At 31.9% G+C, this 14947-nt stretch overlaps 1 protein-coding gene across 1 annotated transcript; it reads right to left on the bottom strand.

The window, feature by feature from the left end:
* Positions 1-5383: 5383 nt before the first annotated feature.
* Positions 5384-9470, bottom strand: LOC132172613 (kinesin-like protein KIN-14U). Its single transcript, XM_059584147.1, has 10 exons — positions 8420-9470; positions 8242-8325; positions 8005-8166; positions 7816-7922; positions 7547-7734; positions 7278-7442; positions 6968-7186; positions 6763-6800; positions 6402-6529; positions 5384-6317 (listed from the first exon to the last, which is right to left on the bottom strand). The coding sequence occupies exons 1-10, from the start codon at positions 8640-8642 to the stop codon at positions 5706-5708; spliced, it is 1926 nt and encodes a 641-aa protein (XP_059440130.1). The 5' UTR covers positions 8643-9470; the 3' UTR covers positions 5384-5705.
* Between the last annotated feature and the right edge of the window lie 5477 nt (positions 9471-14947).

Here is a 14947-nt window from a genome sequence, read left to right as displayed (position 1 = left end):
TAAGAGGGGTATTTTAAACATTTTAAACACCCTTCCGTTAGGATTTGACAGAAAATAATAACGAATTGGTGAAATTGAAAAAAAAAGAAAGAAAGAAGGTTTTAGAAACCGGATTTGACCGGCTTTTGAAACCGGTTTTAGAGCGATTGAAGTTGTGTATGCAAATAGTATGGTGTCTAAGGGTGCATCTGGTTTATATAACGATGTTGATGGTAAGAATTTTGATATATTAATTTTTCAATATTGCCCCTTAAATGCACCATCGTTATTTTTTCAGTTATTTGTGTTTGAATTCTTGGTCATTAATTCAAAATTTCAACTTGGTATTCATTTGAAAAAAACAAGCATTTGATAGACGATTTCGGGTATGCAATTGCCCTTTAGCTTGCTTATTAGGTTTTAGCATGCACTTGTATATGTTTTAGAAGTGAAGTTATATTTGGTTGCAAGTGTTTGTTAATTACGTTTTAAAGTCTGTATATACATTTTAAAGTCGGTATCGGTTTTAGAGCAAATGTAGTTGTGTATGCAAACAACCAAGAAAAATACCTTTTTTAATATATATATATATATATATATATATATATATTGTTTTTTTCAAAGATTCAGGAGTAAATATTTTGTAAACTCCGTTAATTCCTAATCAATGCCTAAATTCTTGCATTTTTTTTTCTTGGGGAAAATACAGTTTACACCCATGAAGTTTCAGGAGTTTTTCAATTTTAACCCAAAAGTTCAAAAATTGGCAATCTACCCCCCTGAAGTTTCAAAAATTAGCAATTTAAACCCGCCGTTTAATTTTTCCGTCTAAATGGACGGAAATCTATGAAATTACATCAGTACCCTCTGGCTTTTTTAAAAAAATTTCCGTCCAATTTAACGGAAATTAGAAACAGAAGGTTTAAAGTGCCAATTTTTAAAATTTCAGGGGGGTAAATTGCCAATTTTTTAACTTTTGGGTTAAAATTGAAAAACCCCTGAAACTTTAGGGGGGTAAACTGTATTTTCCTCCTTTTTCTTTTTTCCTAAAAAAAGAAGAAGGGTATTTTGAAAGTTTTAAACACCCTTCTATTAGGATTAAATAGAAAATCTTAACGAATTGGTAAAATTTTAAAAAATAAATAAATAAAGGTTTTAGAAACCGGTTTTGACTGGCTTCAGACTGGTTTTAGAGCGATTGTAGTTATGTGTATGCAAATAGTGCGGCATCTAAAGGTGCATCTGGTTTATATAACGATGTTGGTGATAAGAATTTTGATAGAGTAATTTTTCAATATTGCCCCCTTAAATGCACCATCGTTATTTTTTCAGTTATTTGTGTCTAAATTCTTGGTCATTAATTCAAAATTTCAACTTGGTATTCATGATGAAAAAACAAGCATTTGATAGACGAATTCGGATATGTAATTGCCCTTTAGCTTGTTTATTAGATTTTAGCATGCACTTGTATATGTTTTAGAAGTGAAGTTATATTTGGATTCAAGTGTTTGTTAATTACATTTTAAAGTCTATTAATTACATTTTGTGGAACTCCAATTAATGCTTTGTGATGGTGATACAGCGTGACTTCGTGGATATTGTTGGTGCACCATATGGATACGATCATTTGGATATTTTATTCTTGCTAAAATCTTGATATAATGAGCAGTTGTTCTTAGATTAGATATCTTGAGATCTTAATGGTGATGAGCTCTCATTAAGATCTCAATGGTAATAAGTTTTTGTTCAAAATTGATGAGTATTAATTAATTCATATTTCTTATTTAATTAATTCAAATTATTATGACAGAAGAGAAGATATATTTACTTTTATTTTATTTTATTTTATTGTTAAGTCTATTTTTTTTAAATATTGATTTATTTAAAATTTTATTTCTTTAGAAAATAAATTTGATACGTGGGGAACACATGAAAATGGTTATGGGGAACAACATTGAGAGAGAAGTTATGGAAATGGTGCAGATACAACCTCTTTATGGTACTATGTACATTAACCACAACTTTGAAGACTTTGCAGGGGTAAGTTTATTTGTTATAAATTTGTTCACGATAACAATTTGTTATGTTCTTATTTTTTTATTTTTTATATGATTCAATTTATGAAGGCATGCAAACAAGAAAAGCAAAAGCAAAAGAGAAAGGGAAAGCAGAAGCTGAATATCATTCCATTGCAGCTTGTGAAGATATATCTTGGAAATGCTAGAAGAACTAAATGGTGAAAGTGTAACACTTTCATCTGATTATTCCAGTTGGGCTTAATATTTCATTATCCTCTTTATGCGGGTCATCATCCATATATTGCTCCTAAAAATGAAAATATTGAAAATATTTGAAGACTATTTTGTTCGGCCGTACTATATTGGACAGTGACAGTAATAATCCCAAAGCTAAAGATCTAGGTTTTGCCTTTTAGAAAGTAAACCTGATAAAATGTATGAATATTATGTAGTTCATGTTTCTGATAATTAATATGGATGAATTCTTATTAGAAATGATGCATTGTGTTATCAGGGAGAGATCAAAAAGTTGCAGTCACATCCACTATTTTGGAACTCTGATAAGAGAATATGTTTTCTTTGTCAAGTGAGTGACAAAATTAAGGGTAAGCCAAATGATCAAGCTACAGGAACACTGACGCAGAAGCTTGGAGAATGTAGATATGAGATCTTTGGTGGAAATACTAAATGGAATCTTTATGTCAATAAAGAAATCATGAATGCTAACCCTCAACATACAGTTGATACTTACATGGTCAATGAGCTCCTCATACTAATGCAAAATAAGGCGCATCATCACTTGGAGGATCCAGAAGAGGTTAAGGTATGACTCTCAAATTAAAAAAATTAATTCTAGGCTTATTGGGCTAGTATCAAATTTTATTCTAAGTATACATTTTTTATAGTATGTTACCTTGCATTCCTAGAAATGATCTATGTTTCTAAATGTTCTAGTTGGTGCTGCTGACGCTTTCATATGTCATAGAACTGTGTCCATGAAGCTTTCTTTTTCTTTTTGAGATTAATTATTTGTAGTAAAACTTGATTACATTCTAAAACTATATTTGCTTAAGGCTTATGGATGTAATTGCAAATATGATGAAAGTTTAAGAGAGTTAAAGTAAAGTTTCTCTTAAAAAAATTAAAACGACCAAGAAAAATACCTAACGACCAAGAAAAATACCTTTCTTAATATATATATATATATAATTGTTTTTTTTCGAAGATTCAGGCATAAATATTTTGTAAACTCCGTTAATTCCTAACCAATGTCTAAATTCTTGCTTCTTCTTTTTTTTTCTTTTTTTTTTCTTTTTTCCTAAAAAAAGAAAAGGGTATTTTAAAAGTTTTAAACACCCTTATGTTAGGATTTGATAAAAAATCCTAACGAATTGGTGAAATTTTTTTTTAAAAAAAATGAAGGTTTTAGAAACCGGTTTTGACTGGGTTTATACTAGTTTTAAAGCAATTGTAGTTATGTGTATGCAAATAGTGCGGCATCTAAAGGTGCATCTGGTTTATATAACGATGTTGATGGTAAGAATTTTGATATAGTAATTTTTCAATATTGCCCCTTAAATGCACAATCATTATTTTTTCAGTTATTTGTGTTTGAATTCTTGGTCATCAATTCAAAATTTCAACTTGGTATTCATGTTGAAAAAAACAAGCATTTGATGGAGGAGTTCAGGTATGCAATTGCCCTTTAGCTTGTTTATTAGATTTTAGCATGCACTTGTATATGTTTTAGAAGTGAAGCTATATTTGGATTCAAGTGTTTGTTAATTATATTTTAAAGTCTATTAATTACATTTTGTGGAACTCTAGTTAATGCTTTGTGATGGTGATACAGCGTGACTTCGTGGATATTGTTGGTGCACCATATGGATATGATCATTTGGATATTTTATTCTTGCTAAAATCTTGATAAAATGAGCAATTGTTCTTATTGATTAGTTATCTTGAGATCTCAATGGTGATGAGCTCTCATTAAGATCTCAGTGGTAATAAATTTTTGTTCAAAATTGATGAGTATTAATTAATTCATATTTCTTGTTTAATTAATTCAAATTACTATGACAGAAGAGAAGATATATTAAAAAAAAAAAAAATTTACTGTTAAGTCTATCTTTTTTAAATATTGATTTATTTAAATTTTTATTTTTTTAGAAAATAAAGTTGATACGTGGGGAACACATGAAAATGGTTATGAGGAACAACATTGAGAGAGAAGTTATGGAAATGGTGCAGATACAACCCCTTTATGGTACTATGTACATTAACCACGACTTTGAAGACTTTGCCGGGGTAAGTTTATTTGTTATAAATTTGTTCACAATAACAATTTGTTATGTTCTTATTTTTTTTATTTTAAGAAAAGCAAAAGCAAAAGAGAAAGGGAAAGCAGAAACTGAATATCATTCCATTATAGCTTTTGAAGATATATCTTGGAAATGCCAAAAGAATTAAATGGTGAAAGTGTAACACTTTCATCTGATTGTTCCAGTTGGGCTTAATATTTCATTATCTCCTTTATGCGGGTCATCATCCATACATTGCTCATAAAAATTAAAATATTGAAAACATTTGAAGACTATTTTGTTCGGCCGTATTATATTGGACAGTGTCAGTAATAATCCCGAAGCTGAAGATCTAATTTTTGCCTATTAGAAAGTAAACCTGATAAAATGTATGAATATTATGTAGTTCATTATTTTGATAATTATTCTAGTTGGTATGTTACCTTGCATTCCTAGAATCGATCTATGTTTCTAAATGTTCTAGTTGGTGCTGCCAACCCTTTCATATGTCATAGAAATGTGTCCATGAAGCTTTCTTTTTCTTTTTGAGATGAAGTATTTGTAGTAAAAGTACTTGAATACATTCTAAAACTATATTTGATTAAAGCTTATGGATGTAATTGCAAATATGATAAAAGTTTAAGAGAGTTAAAATGAAGTTTCTCTTAAAAAAAATTAAAACGACCAAGAAAAATGTTTTACTTATAATTCGATAAAGTATAATATAATTTTTTTTTTTTTTTTTTTTAAAAAAAAAGTAAAATAATCTGATAGGAAAGCCAGATAGCTGGTCTACGAATGTGTACACATCACTAGCCTGCAAAAAGAGCAAACATGCCCTGAAGATAAACATAACACATGACAAAAAAGTTTAAAGAAGTAAAGAACCATAAGCCAAGTAGTAATCAAACATAAAAGAGATTGAAAATGCAAGTGTTTGATATTGGAGAAGACAGAAAAGACAAGTAAATAAAGGTGGTTTGGCAAAGTGAAGGCATAATAGCCCAAAAAGCGTGGGAGCAAAATGATAGCTAGTTTTCCAAAGTAATCTTTGTATTTGTGCTTTTGGGACTCATAATAATCAAATTCGTAAAAAGGCAAATCTAATATTTCCATACATCATGATAACAAAGTTCAAACAAGAGTTTCTGCCCCTTTATGGCTTACAAAAATCATGTTAACAAATAATTAACAGGACCCAAAAGACAAAACAAACAAATTAACAGATCCAAAAGGCAGCAGCCAGCAAGCCACAGCAAAGCAACCTATTACCACATATACTGAACAACATCACCCACTATAAAGTTTTTCCAGGTAAAATTAAAGGAAAAACTTTGAACCTAAAACAATACACACACGCACACATTATGATATCTGCAGAAGATCGGCCAACATTCATTTTTCATGCCTAGATTAAATCAGACTTTCTTCTTCTATGACGAAGTATAACTCTCAAGTTTGGATCTGATGCAGTGGCCATCTTGCTTTGTGGCAAGGCGTCTACTTTCGAATCCGATTCATTGCATTTGGGACTCTCTCTGAGGAGTGTATTCGTTTCGGAGTGTCGCGATTTTCTATTTGAATTTTTTAAAAACGCCTTGAAACGAGGATGATCCATATAACTATGTGACTGGGAAGCTGAAAACTGGATCGAACTTCTAGTCCCTGATCGAAAACTTCTTGCTCTTCCAACAATCTCTTTTTCAGCAGCACTTTTCCTTTGGCGACTGGCCTCAGTGGAAGTCATGAAACGAGGCAGAGAATTACAAAGATTTCTTTTAATACCTTTCTTGAACGTTGGAGTTGTTCTTATAGCTTCTTTCAAATCTTCTTTGGGGCTCATGGGGGTCTTCACTTCTTCTTCAAGAAGCTTATAAGTAGTTGAGAGTAGACTTTTGTTTTCACTTAACAGGATTTCAGCCTTCTGTATTTGATTCCCAACTTTCTGAGATTCTTCTTCAGCTTCTCTCATGTCCTCTTTGAGCAACATGATCCTTTTTTCTCTTTGCTTCTTCAATTCCTGTATTTGCATAGATACAAGTATTGGTTAGACAAATACGCTAACGAAGATACCAACACTCTAAATGAAATTTGAGAAGCATACATCTGGCAGTTCTCTATTGGACTCTATTGCTCTTGCTCTCTTTGCAAAGCTCAAAGAACATATTGTCTCTCCAACATCCTTTTCACATGGGCTTACAAGCACAAGCATTAAAACCTTCGAACCATCACCTATAGCAATTGATTGTAAAACATTATGCATATTTGATTTGATAAGTAGAGGAGATATTGTAACTTTACATAAAAACAATTCCTTTCTGATATCAAGAGCATTATTTATTGCAAATGCATAGTTTATAATCTTTATTAGCCATAATCCTCGGATCTCAACTATGCTATAAGCTCATTCTGAAATGGTATCCAAACAAATGTATGAAGATATAAGGAAGAATGCAGAATATTACCCAAGGAATCTTTGAGGATTTGAGTTAGCTTGCTATTTCTGCAACCAGAGAAAGGGAAAATAAAACTGAGCGAGAACATAGCATAATTGGTAGGCCAAAAAACCTTAAAATGGATATCTCACAGCAATTATAAACTAGGGAATCCACTCCTATCTTATCCAGAAAGAATGAGAAGATAACTAAAGCTGAGAATCCGAGGACTTGCCTGTAAGGCACATGGCCCCTCTTCTTTCTCAAAGCAGCAATAACATCACCTAAAGCTGAAAGAGAAAGATTTATGGCCCTTCCTTCATCAAGAGTCAGTCCAGCGGCTCCCGTTTTCAGCAATCGCTCACTTCCTCCAAGATCAACCATCCACAGTTTGCTTGCTTCTACTTTAGCTTCCGAAGCATCTCCCCGTCGATAAATGGTGATCCTCGTTAAGCTATTTATATAAAGCTAAACAGATAACGTAATTATCAAACGAAATTAATCCATCAAAACTATCTGAAAACTTAGATAGACCCATAACCCACCAGTGTGACCTGCTAGATGACTCATTAACATTAGTCCAAGAAGTGGATCTGACACTTCTCCCCTTAGTGTACCACCATCTGGCAGTTGCAAGATCTGGAATTGGAACATCTGTGAGACCCTCAATTTCCACCAATCCCTTTGAATCAGTTTGAATGGTGAGGTTGCTGTAATAGAGTTAGCCAAATTATAGTAAGCTATCTAAAAACTTGCACAGGAAATTATTTCTACATAGTAAATCTATATGGCGCATTGGGTTAAAAATAGTTACCATTTTGTTGGAGCTTCATATGCTCTACAGGATGGCTTTGGAACCAGCAGATCTCTAAGATTTCCCATGTAAACCTCCAACATACTCAGTGAAAATGTCAGAGAATATGAGTTATTCTTAGAGGCTTGATGATGGAAGAGCTCTTTCAGGGCACGGGGAAGAATTCCTGGTTTCTCATTTGTGCCATCCTGTAGATTCATTTCAGCCCATCATCATTCTCAACCAAATGAATGCAGTAACAAGTAAAAACCCAAATCTCAATTACTGACCATTGTAAATGTCTTCCCTGTGCCTGTTTGACCATAAGCTATGACACAGACATTATGCCCATCAAGTGCAGATTTGAGGATTGGTTCCACCTCAACAAAAACATCCTCTACAGAAAATTTAAACAGGATTTATCATTTATATATATATTTAATCAAAACTTAACAAACAGATTGACATTTAATACTAACCTTGGCTTGCTTCTTGTAAGAAAACCTTTTCGAATTCGAATTCTTTCCTTATTCCAGCCAACTTAACCACAATCTTCTCCGGCCCAGTTACAATATGTTCACGGACGTTTCTCTTTTCTGTCAATAGGAATGGTCGAAATCGACAAAGCGCCCGAATGCTGCCTGAAAATTGAATTCAATGCTACATTAGAAGAAAGACAAAGACCATTTAAGAAGAAACCCATGAATTCAATGCACCTTTGATGTCTAATATCTTATTCAATGCTTCTTTCCGCTTCTCATTCAAAGACCTCTGCTTCTGCCTCAACAGTTCAATCTCCCCTAAATTCAATGCAAGATATTAATATTATGGAAATGACTTTTATTGCTTGGAAGTTGGAACTCAAACAACGACGTCATTTATTGAAAAACCTACCTTCTAGATTCAATATCAACTGCTTAAGCTCGTTCTTTTCGTGCTCAGGAACGACATTGACATCAGTGTAGATGGCAGGAATTGTCGGTGCATCGTGCAATTCAGAAACCGGCGAGATCCCATCAAGGGAATCTGGGCTGGATCCCATAGGGGATGATTTCAAGGACTCCATTGCATTTTCTGAAGGCAATGAGATCTGTTCTTCCTCAGCAGAAACGAACATTTCTCAGCCAACAGAGCAATCCACCAGGAGCACCACTCACCCTTTTCAGAAAAGTGAATATTTTGAAACACAAGGAACACTTTGTGCCAGCACAGTGCTCCAAGAAAAGCAGAAAAATGAAGCTAAATATACTCTCCCTTCCTTTTCTGTTCCCTTATAAATGAAGCTAAATATACTTTTTTTTTCAATAAAAGCCAGAAATCGCAAGAATTTAAAAGTACTATTTTGGGATTAAGTCATGCCCCAAAAATAGAAAACAAGAGAAATACTATCACATCTGACCTAAACAAATCTATAACTGACCCATCACCCATATGAAGACAAACCCTTTATGCCTCCGAACAAGGACAAGAAGCTACAACTGCCATTAGCATGAGATCGGTTATTCTAACAACCTAAAGAACATCTGCTTTAACATTGACAACCTTAAACACCTCAAATAAAAGAAGAAAATAAGTCAACATTAAAAAGCACCCAGAATAAATGAACTGAGAACATGCATCTACAAACCAAAGCAAATATGACAAACCCAGAAGAAGTTATTAGAAACCCTAGATTTCATTTAGGCAAGAAAGGAAGAAGAAGTAAAAAAACCAAGCATAAGTTTTCAAAAACCTTTGAAAATTTGGAAATAAATAAATAAATAAATAAGAAGCATGTAGGTAATATTAGTACTTTCAATGATTGAACACTCTTAAGGGCCCAGATTAGGAGGTGAAAGTTCTTGAACAGTTAAGGGACACAGACGTCAACAAAAAAACTACTTTATTGTTGGAATCTTTTTGGTTGGTTGGTTGGTGTAGATCTAAAACTGAACTGTAAAGCATTTGTTTTGCAGGGAGGAGCGTGAGGAGCGCAGATGGAGGACAAAAGTGACGTTAAAAAAGTGGAAGAAGTAAAAAAAAAAAAAAAAAAAAAGAAAGTTAAATTCACTTTGTACCCTAATATTTAAAAATTGACAATATATTTCCTAATGTATCAAATTTTCAATTCAAATCTCCAATTACTAATTGTCGCCTAATTGAACGAAAATTTAAAAGAAAAAAAAAGCATAGTAGATAATTATGTAATTTTATAAATTTTCATTCAATTTGACGAAAATTAGTAACGAAAGATCTAAATTGAAAATTTTTATAACATTAAAGAATATATTATCAATTTTTAAACATGGAAAAACTTCGCTAAAGACCCCCAAACTTTTACCTGTTTTGAAATACCCCCTGAATTTCAAAATCTCTCAATTTAATCCCTTAAACTTTCAATTGTTCTCAATTTGGACAATTCCGTTAATTTTAGCCGTTAAAAATTCAAAAAAAGACAAAAATATCCCTGATTTTTGTTTTTTGTTTTTAAATAAAAAAACGTTTTAGAAGTTGGAATTTTATACAAAAGTCAGAAGTATGAATGTCATGTGACGTTTAAAATCTGACGGAGGGGTCCAAATTGAAAGCAATTGAAAGTTTATGAGAGTAAATTGAAAAATTTTAAAATTCAAAAGAGGTATTTCAAAACGGATAGAAGTTTTGAAGTCCTTAGTGAAGTTCCCCTTTAAACATCGAAGTTGGAATAGAAAAATCTCTAAAGCTTAAAGTGAATTTAATGGAAAAAAATTTCTCTACAGCACCGGTCCTTCCCACGTCGGCTGACGTAGTAAATGTGCTGATGTGGCGGGATTTTATTGGAAAGCTTGAGTGGTGGACGTACTGCTTTAGTCCATGGGATTACAGATACTAATTTGTTTTTAAACGGTTTTACCGAGATGGAAGACTTGCCGTTAACGGTAAAGTTGCAATAATGGCGGGTAGAGGCAGATTTTTGGGCTGGCCGTTTTGTGTATATTAAAATTCAGAAACCCCTAATGGCAAAATCACTTTACTGGAACCTTCAGAAGGCAACAAGAATCTTTTTTCTTTTATTTTTTTTCTCAAATTTTTATATGTTTTTTTCTTTTTATTTTTTTAATGTGAAAAGTAGAAACTGTGGCATTAGACTTCAATATTTAATATCATTTCAAGATGACCGCAGTAACACAAGATTTTGGGACTTTTTGGACTGCGTAGTTGGGTGATATGAAAGGGTGATAGGGTCCAATTTCCTCGTGTCCTAATGACACTTTTTTTAGAAAAACTTTCCGAAGGCTATTTCAACTTTCACGCGTTTTGAAAAAATTTTCCGTTCTTTGCTTTAGTGGTTTTCTTTTCTTTTTCTTTGCTGGCTTTCCCTCATATTCAAGAAGTCTTTGCCTAAGCAAATCTAGCTTATTTACAAAAGTATATATTGATTTCTCATCCGGTCAGTTCCACTATTACCAATATAATACCTCGGTTCTAATCCTAGTCAAGAAACGAAGTGCATGTTTGAGATTGTGTTTCATAAATAGAGTTTTTAAGTCAAAAAATACTTTTTGCCAAAAATACATTTTGGCCATTTTTTAGTTGTTTGAACCCTTAAAAGCGCTTTCAATTTTTTTACCAAATTGATACTTTTTTCTCTAAACGAACTTTTTTAGTGTTAAATGCACTTTTAAACCCTTCAAACACATAGTCAAGCATACCATAAATATTTTGGACCAATATGCTAAAGAGAATAATAAGAAGCATGCTCAACATTTAGGAAAGTGAGGGAGCCAAATAAATAAACTCATAAAAATTTTCAAACTAACGTGGCAAACCGTGAGTGACAGACAAGGGAGAGAGAATTGCATTTTTTAATTTAAAAACCTTTGCCACTTCAGTTTGAATGGGTTCATTTGTTTGGTTCCTTAACACTTCTCAAACATTTATCACTTAGCTAGATATAAGATTGATGAATAACAGTTGTAATACAATTTAGCTGTTAATGCAAATAGTATAACTTAGTGTATGATCAAACAAATAACAAGTCTCTTAGTTAATAACAAGTAACAAGCAAAGCCATTCTTTTTCATTTATGTCTTCTCTAACAGTTTACACAAACAAAAATGCATACGAATTACAATTTTGTCAAACGCTTAACTGCGTTTTTTTAAATCACGTTTTTAAAAAACTAGTTATAAATTGCACTATTTGAAATCGCAAACTTAAACGGACTCTAAATATTCATACTAACTAAAAAAAAAAAAAACCTAACTATCCATGCTCAAATACTTTATATGTTATATATGTTACGTTTTTGTTTTGAAAAAACTCAAGTCTCCATATTAATCACTTCATTTGTTGAAACTAGTGTATATTTTGCATATTCTAAATCATTGAAATTAGTAATGATTTAAAATGTATTTGTCACGCTTAGCATTTAGCTTGATGGAACTATCAAGCGATGAAGAAAATTCGGAATGGAAAAGAGGTGTGGGACATGAGATAAGACGCCATGCTTCATCTATAGGCATATGATAATTCCTTATTAGTCTTGCTAAATCTATTACTTGGTGGCATCTTTAGTATAATTTTAGTATCGTCTAGATATTGAATCTCAATTTAATTTGATACTAAAAACAGCATAATAATATATTTTTCAAAATTAATAAATTCAAATTGTGCTAAAAACATACTGTAAACTAGGGAATAGTATTTTTAACTCGTTCATCTAATTATGCCGGTCTAGAAGTGGCTCCTTGCTTTGGAAGTCACCTTCCCAAAATACAATAGCCATATCAAAACAGCCAGAAGTTGAGGCCGCCCACCGGAGCTTCTTTCTAGTTTTGGGGGCTTAACTTGAACCACTCCCATTGTAATGATCATAATTCAATAAATTGAAAAAAACCATATTAAAAAGCCAACATTCATAACTTTCTCTCAATAAAATGAGATATATATATATATACACATTTTGATTGTATAATCCATTTGGTTTCAAGATGTTAGAAAATATAGAAACATACCTATAGAATGTTTGATTGGTTGTTTCACATTGGTTTTACGTCTCGATGTTCAATCTCTTCTCAACTCATGGTGGTGTTTGCCACTAGATCAAAACATACATGTTTCACAGTCTAAGTTCCTCATATATGATCAGGAAAACATAAAGAGATTGTGTTTTTTTTTTTAATACTATTAATTTCATTTAAAATAAAGATGCTTAAATTTTTTTATGGGCGCCCTTATTTACTAAACAAAAAAATATTGGCATTATTATTATTGTTTTTTTTGTTCAGAAAACATTGACATTATTTATACTTTCTTCAAGTGTCATTCTTTGTCATATCTCATCCAACAATCTAAGTTTAATGTTTTTTTTTTAGTAGCAAATATATCGACCTCATCTTTTAGCATGTTCTTTTAATAAAAGAAGGATGTGCCAATTGAGAAAGACCAAATTAGACAACCTACAAACAATAAAAAAAGAAAAAGAAAAATACACATCTACAGAAAAAAAAAAAATTAAATAAATGAAATGAAGACAAAAAGGAAACAAGAAAAAGCTTATTTCAAGGTAATATTGGGGTTCTAGTCTTCTAGACAAAGAAAGCCATGTGGATGGGTTCAGAACTTCAGATCATGGTCTTAAAGCTTCCTTTGACTAGAAAATAATAATTTAATAATTTGAATTCACGGGCAAGCACATAACGTGGTCGGAATTTTAATTACTTTTTTTTAAAAAAAAAAAAAGGAAAAATTACAATTTATCCCCTAAAGTTGACAGCGTTTTTCAATTTGAACACCAAAGTTTTAATTTTTGAATCCACCCCTCCAAAGTTTCAAATTTTTGCAATCTGATCAATTGTATCTAAAATTTCTCATATTGCCCATAATTTTTATTTTTTTTTATTTTTTATAGAAAATTAAAAAAAAAAATTCAGGGTGGCCGTAGCCACCCCTTTGCCCATCTGGCCATTTTTGCACCTCTAAATTTTTTTTTTTTGTAAAAAATATAAAAATAAAAATAAAAACAAAAACCAAGGGCAATATGAAAATTTTGTGATAACATTGGTCGAATTAAAAAAAAAAAATTAAAACTTTGTGGGAGTGGATTGCAAAAATTGAAATTTTGATATTCGAATTGAAAAACGCTATCAACTTTAAGGGAGTAAACTGTAATTTTTATAAAAAAACAATGTAATTACTATTTTAAAATAAAAATGATGTGCCCACAATGATTAATTACCAAACGGTCCAAACCAAAAGAGAGGGGGAGACCACATTATTTGGTTTTTAATTACTTTCCACTAGACGTGTCTTCCCCAGATTCATTATTATTATTATTATTATTTTTATTTTAACAATGAAAAAGGGTTTCATCTTCTCCACTAGATGAGTCCTGAATGACTACTACCATTACTGTTTTTTTATTCTATTCAATATGAGAAAGAGGAAAAGGAAAAATTACAACCAAATAAAAACACAAATAGGGTGGCCAACCCTAAATAACAAATGAAATACTAGGGACTACAAACGAAAGCAAAGCAAATGAATCCATAAAGAGTAGGAACCCTTCTCGGACCCTTACAAGGACCACAAAACTAGAACAAATATTGAACGAGGTTGAAACAAATTAAGCCACCTAAAGGAGGCCACACTACAACGAACAAAATCGGCAACCACACGCGGGAAGGAGAAGCCACCACTATTATTATTGTTTTTAGTAAATTTTTCTTTGAGGGTTTGCATATGGCTATTGGCTAATAAAGCTCTAAAGAATCTTTTACTACTATTGTTATTGTAAACAAATTATTTCTCTCTAGTATGCAACAATATATAGTTTAATATGTACACATGTAGAAGAGTGAAGTGTAAGTCTTATGATTTGTATTAAATTTTACAAATTTAATAATATTTATAATACTACAATATAATAAATATGTATGCATAGTTAGATAGAAGGTGCAAAAGCATAAATGCATGTAAATGAATATGAGGTTTCATTTAAAGAGATGTTAACTAAAAACAAGGAAAGCTGTTGAACTAATTGTCAAATCCATGTGGTGTGGGCACGTCGATAACTTTTAGGAGTTTTCTTTGAGACCCCACAGTTTCAAGTTTCCTCCCAGAATATTCCTACACTTTCTCTATTCTATTACTTGCACGTCTTGTTGTGTGTTGTTGACACTTGAAGGACTCACAGTGGTGGATATTCAAACTCCTCCTTGCTTAAGGATCAGATATTCATGTAGATATGATTTGGGATGACTTGGATATCCTCCTAATACATTTGTTATACGGCTGTCCTATAATAGATTTGTTGATTTTCTTTTATTAAATTCACAACTCGTGATTGACTTAACTCATTAAGAATTTAATACATGAAAATATCAAGGAGTATTGCCAAAACCAGGACTTCTATTTTGAGTAATGCTATTTGGAGTCTGTTTTGGATTGTGTTTGAGAAAT

The sequence above is a fragment of the Corylus avellana genome, chromosome ca2 (assembly GCF_901000735.1).
Source record: "Corylus avellana chromosome ca2, CavTom2PMs-1.0".
NCBI classification, from domain to species: domain Eukaryota; kingdom Viridiplantae; phylum Streptophyta; class Magnoliopsida; order Fagales; family Betulaceae; genus Corylus; species Corylus avellana.
The sequence above is the reverse complement of the archived record's forward strand: the minus strand, read 5'-3'. Positions and strand labels throughout refer to the sequence as shown.